Source organism: Halyomorpha halys, unplaced genomic scaffold (assembly GCF_000696795.3).
Source record: "Halyomorpha halys isolate HHAL.00 unplaced genomic scaffold, Hhal_1.1 Scaffold10.1, whole genome shotgun sequence".
NCBI lineage: Eukaryota > Metazoa > Arthropoda > Insecta > Hemiptera > Pentatomidae > Halyomorpha > Halyomorpha halys.
The window spans coordinates 1,245,432-1,250,562 of NW_027107501.1; the positions used below are offsets into that span (position 1 = coordinate 1,245,432).

General features: G+C 29.3%; 1 protein-coding gene across 1 annotated transcript; it reads right to left on the reverse strand.

Annotated features, from left to right (window-relative positions):
• Positions 1–3,033: 3,033 nt before the first annotated feature.
• Positions 3,034–3,929, reverse strand: MED20 (Mediator complex subunit 20). The gene has a single exon (XM_014416465.3). It carries the CDS (start codon positions 3,794–3,796, stop codon positions 3,179–3,181), a length of 618 nt encoding a protein of 205 aa, XP_014271951.1. The 5' UTR covers positions 3,797–3,929; the 3' UTR covers positions 3,034–3,178.
• Positions 3,930–5,131: the final 1,202 nt, after the last annotated feature.

Sequence of the window (5,131 nt, forward strand, 5' to 3'; positions counted from 1 at the left end):
AATCAAGTGTTTTTATATTTTTTATTTATAAAAATTTGTTTCCGTCCCTTGTATATGTCTGATTTAAATTCCCAAATGATATTTTGATCCAAATTTTATTGTCTTCAGGAAATAGTAGTTACTATGTTATTCTAATTTAATCAAAGTTAAATTTAAGGTATCGTGCATTTGAGTTTATAGAATAAAAATAAGTTTATTAGATATTTTATAATGATTGAATATTGATTATTATTTACCTGTTTATGTAAAAGAAGCCAAAGCTCTCTGGGTAGCCTCTGGACAGGTGTTATTTTGTTTATTTTTTTTTTTAATTATAATTTAAATCTGTTATTAATATGAAATACTGTCCATTTTACGTATTAATGTATACTAATTACATTATTAGCATTGTTACTTATTTAAATTCTTACCAATAATGTATTTAGTTCAGTATAGGGATGATCCTTTGCACTTAACAGAGAAGTTAGCATGTATTATAATGTTGACGATTTATTGATTTTTTTTTTTTTTTATCGTTATAACATTTCTCATTAATGTGTTCTTATATTTTATTTTGGTATAATGTGTTTGATATGTATCACTTAATTTTATGAGCTTACTATGTATCATATCATTAATTTAGTTATTTTTCTTATTCAACAAATTGATTTAAGATTGTAAGTTTGAAATTGATTCCATCCATATAGAAGGACTGAGTATGTAATAATAATAGTTGTTTTTATTAATTTAAAATCTGTTTTATTCTTTATTTGTTACTTAAATGATCTGTTTTAAAAGTATAGATTTCATCTAATTATTATTAAACTATCTCATAAATTTTGGATTTATTTATTTATACCTCTCATAATAGATCATCCTTCTGATTAGTTTTGAAATTCTCCTATATATTTACTGAATCAATTGAGGATTTTTCTATCTTCACACAGAGTTGTATCATTTTGATTTATTTTTATCTACCTGTATAAATTATGTAGTAAGGTGAAGTATTACAATCGTGAAAAATTTCCAATTTGAATTTTTGACAGATATTCAGTTTTGAGGTCCCCTCAGTCGAAATAACCAAGTCTTTCAAAATAGTCTCTGTGACAGCTTAGCCCAAAAGTAAAAACTTGTACAAAACTGATATTACATAGTTATGATGAAGGGTATTATATCTTTACGATATAACAGCAACTTATTGTATAAAGTTGACTGGAAGTGCCACTTTATATTATCCATTTTACACATTTTTTTTTTTTAATATCCTCAAAAACTTGTTCAAGGATTTTGATTAAACTCATGGTATCAATGTATGATTAAATTATCCTTTGTATCAGCTGAGTCTTATCCTAATTAAAACAGATTAATAGAGCTAAAATGGTGAATTTTTAAAAACTTTAAGTATCTTTAATTTTGTTTATTTCATATAAATAACCAATTAACATTTTATTAAGTAATATAAATTGGAAAAACATAAAGTATGGAAGGATTTGTAGATTTACTTAAGGAGATAAGAGAAAAAGTAGTTTTTCCGGGTTGAGAACGCATTTCCAAAAAATGTGTAATGCAGTAATATAGATTAATGGAGAATGGCGAAAAACATAAAAAAAAAAAATCTGTTGTAACAAGAGGTAAAATAGCAGGCGTATATGCAGTGTGTTCCGCCAGTTTCATAGATGATTTCGTCACCACAGTTCTTTAATAGTCAGTTTTTTTAATTTCAGCTAACCTGTTTATGAGTCTTTCAGTTTAAAGGATGACTCCATAAAATCATTGCTAATATTTTCAATATTGATTCTATAACTAATATAATTAAGCATTAAATAAATGGTGTTAAGAGCAGAATGTAAACTGCTATATTTTCATATTTCTTTACAAAAGAAAAATTTTGAAATTTTACAAGAAACATTATGAAAAGTAATTTTCTGAATCAGTTAAAATTGAGGATGGTTAATCTTGTCAACTGAAAATCTCATTTGCAAATTATAATAGAAATGTGTTGCTATCACAAATAATATTGGAATATCAGTTCTCTAATGAGTGAAAATTAATTTGAAACTAATAAAATATATAATTTACCAATGGAAAATTAATTTTAATTCAAATTAAGTCAGTAAGTAAAAAATGTGAGATGCACACTCTGCATCAGATTTTTTTTGGCAGAGGATATATTTATTCTATGATACTCAGCAGTACTCTGTAAAGTGAAGACGATATCACATAAAGATAAATTATCTTCACTGCATAAAAAGTCAGAATAACCATTGAGGATTTTCTGTTCAGGAAATAAATTTCCATATCTGTAAGAAAATAATCTTTAACATTAATCGGGAATGGCTAACAGGTACACCAAATGTAAAGGTGACTCACAAGGAAGTAACATTACTAACAAGATGTATTTACATTTTGATGCCTAATGTTTTAATCCATAGTCAATTTTGTCCCATTTAAATTTAATTTCTGCTTGATAGGCGATTTAAATAAATTACAGAAATTATCAATTTGCAGACTTCACTCCTGTTCCTTTGGGAATGGAATTTTTCATAATCAAGTTTTTATTATAATTGGTGTTGTATTGAGGATATTTTCTAATTGATTATAGGAATCATCCTTCGTTTTCACTTGGCATCTATCGATGTTGGTGATATCTTGACTGCAACCCTGATCATCTCCTTCAAAAGGTAACAGCAAACAATATCAGTAAAACCAATTTTCTTGCTGATTAGTTTGTATAAACAATTGATTCATAATCTATTAGTAAATTAATAAGATACCTTGGTAAATATTTAATATATAGATAGACTTTGGGGATAGTCAAAGAGTATAATAAAAAAATTAATAACAATATTTTAATAAAAATTATAAATAACAAAAACTATAAACCTGAACATATGTGACAAATCAAGTATACTATACTCAATTTACATATATTTATTACAAAATTATGAGTACAAATTAGATAACTTGAAATGTGTAATAGATCATATTATACTAAAAAAAAAAGAAAGAAAGAAATGATATTTCTGTACATCAAATGTTAAACAGTACTTTCAAATTAAAACAATATTTTCTGACTCAAAGTCTAAGCACAATAACAGATTCGTCATTATGTAAAAATTAATATTTTTAGCATCATTGAGTTTATAAAAATGATTTGAATAAATAAATTGTACATGCTGTAAAGGCTTGAACATTAAACTTATCCACTATATCCCGCCATCTTTCTGAAATTTAAGAAATGATCTAGATATTGTTGAATAGTGTCCATGGGTTGGTAAACTTCATCCATTTTGTTTTGAAGGCAGGCTGGTAAAGATTGAACACATGAACCGAGAAAACCTTGTAGGAATTCCCTCATTAGTCCCACACAGTTAGACGGCACAACACATGGTCTGTATTCAACTTCCACCAACACACCCTTGAAATTCTGACTGATTGTAACACTGCCCAACTTAATACAAAAATCTGCCAATTCAAAACGAGGGCCCTTAGATTCAATTTTTGCCACTTTCTTGGTGTAAATAGGAGTCATCTTGAGCATTAATAAATCAAAGAGTCCATCAGCAACCAAAGGTATTGTTTTAGTATTTGTTTCTAGAATAGAAAAAACTGATGCAGGCTGTTCTGAATTATGTAAAACATGAACAGTTCTCTGAGGTCCTAGGGATGGCATAGATATATAAGAATCACAGTCAACAAGAAACTGTCCCATTTGAATAGCTCCTAAAGCAACAATCCTTTTTGTAAGAAATTCAATAGTCTGAGGTCCTGTTCTGCTTTCAAGCATGGGAAACTGGTGTAAAATAGTGACACCCATTCTGTATTAACTTTTGAAATTGATTTCATCAATTAAACAACTAATAACACAGTTAAAAAAACTTTTTGAACTACAAGTTATAAGCTAGTTCAGCAACACATTTTTGTGTTTACAAACACAGCCTTTACTAACTCCAGACGTCATGGTCGTTCATGAATGAATGTTCGCAACTTGTTAATTTCACTTGAAACTAAAAACCTCACTGAGAGGTCATCTTGGAAAATGAAAGATTTTGAAATTGTTGCTGTCCTTATTACTCAAATAACGATTAAAAACGTAGTAATAAACGAAAGATCATCAAAGGGAAAAGAACATTGTGGTTCATGAATAGGATATTAAGAAGAAACCAATTATGTAGAGTAATTTGTCATCACATTGGACTACAACTCTGGTAGATTGGAGGAAGATAGTCCGGGTGGCGGTCAATAAAGGTTTCAAAACTATTAAAGTTTTTTGTTACTATTTTTAAACCTTTATTGACCGCCACCCGGACTATCTTCCTCCAATCTACTTCATACTGTCTTCTTCTACCAAACTATCTTCTTCCAATATGTAAAACCCTGGTAGTTAGGTCGTTTGTAGCCGAAGGAGTTGATGCGTCACCTTAACAACCTTTTTTGTGTAGGGCTCCTGTCAGGTAAGCCCGGACCCGGAGTAAAGCCAGGCCCTGGACAAAATAATACAACCGGCCTCCCTTTCATTTAATATTTCATGTATTTATTTTTTATCAATATTATTAATATGTATATACGTTGCGACGTGGCATAGTAAAAAAAGCACTGTGCTACTAACTCCAAGGATCCAGGTTCAAATCTGGCTATGGCAGATGATTAATTATTCTGTTACTGTAGCCGTGAGTCAACCCTTTGAGTCGAGAGCCTCTGGGATCCAATCAGCCTCCTGAAGTGGGCACCCTTCGTTGGGGAAAATCTTGTTTCGAGCGTGATTCTTACCAAATCACTTCCTCACTCAACCGTTTGACTAGTAATAGAACTTTCTTACAAAGTACAGAACCTCTGATCCTTCATGTGTAGTAGTGGTGCAGATTAGTTTTTTTTAAACATCAATACATTAAAAAAAGAGTTATTATGAAAACCTTGCATTACTCTTTATAAATTATGCACAACAGACAGATGTACGTGAAATTATTTATTAAAGATTTTTAAGCCAACTCTTACCGGTTTCTGAGAGTCCGAGCTCTGAAGTTTTTCTCTTCCAACTTATATAATATATTATTGTATCATTTACAATAATTACATTAATATAATAATGAAACAGAATAACAACAGGAAATAGTGTTTCTTCTATTTCCGTAATCAGTCCAGTTAGTTGTAC

Coding starts and splice junctions, on each gene's coding strand:
- MED20 (XM_014416465.3), bottom strand. CDS start 3,796: ATGGGTGTCACTATTTTACACCAGTTTCCCATGCTTGAAAGCAGAACA.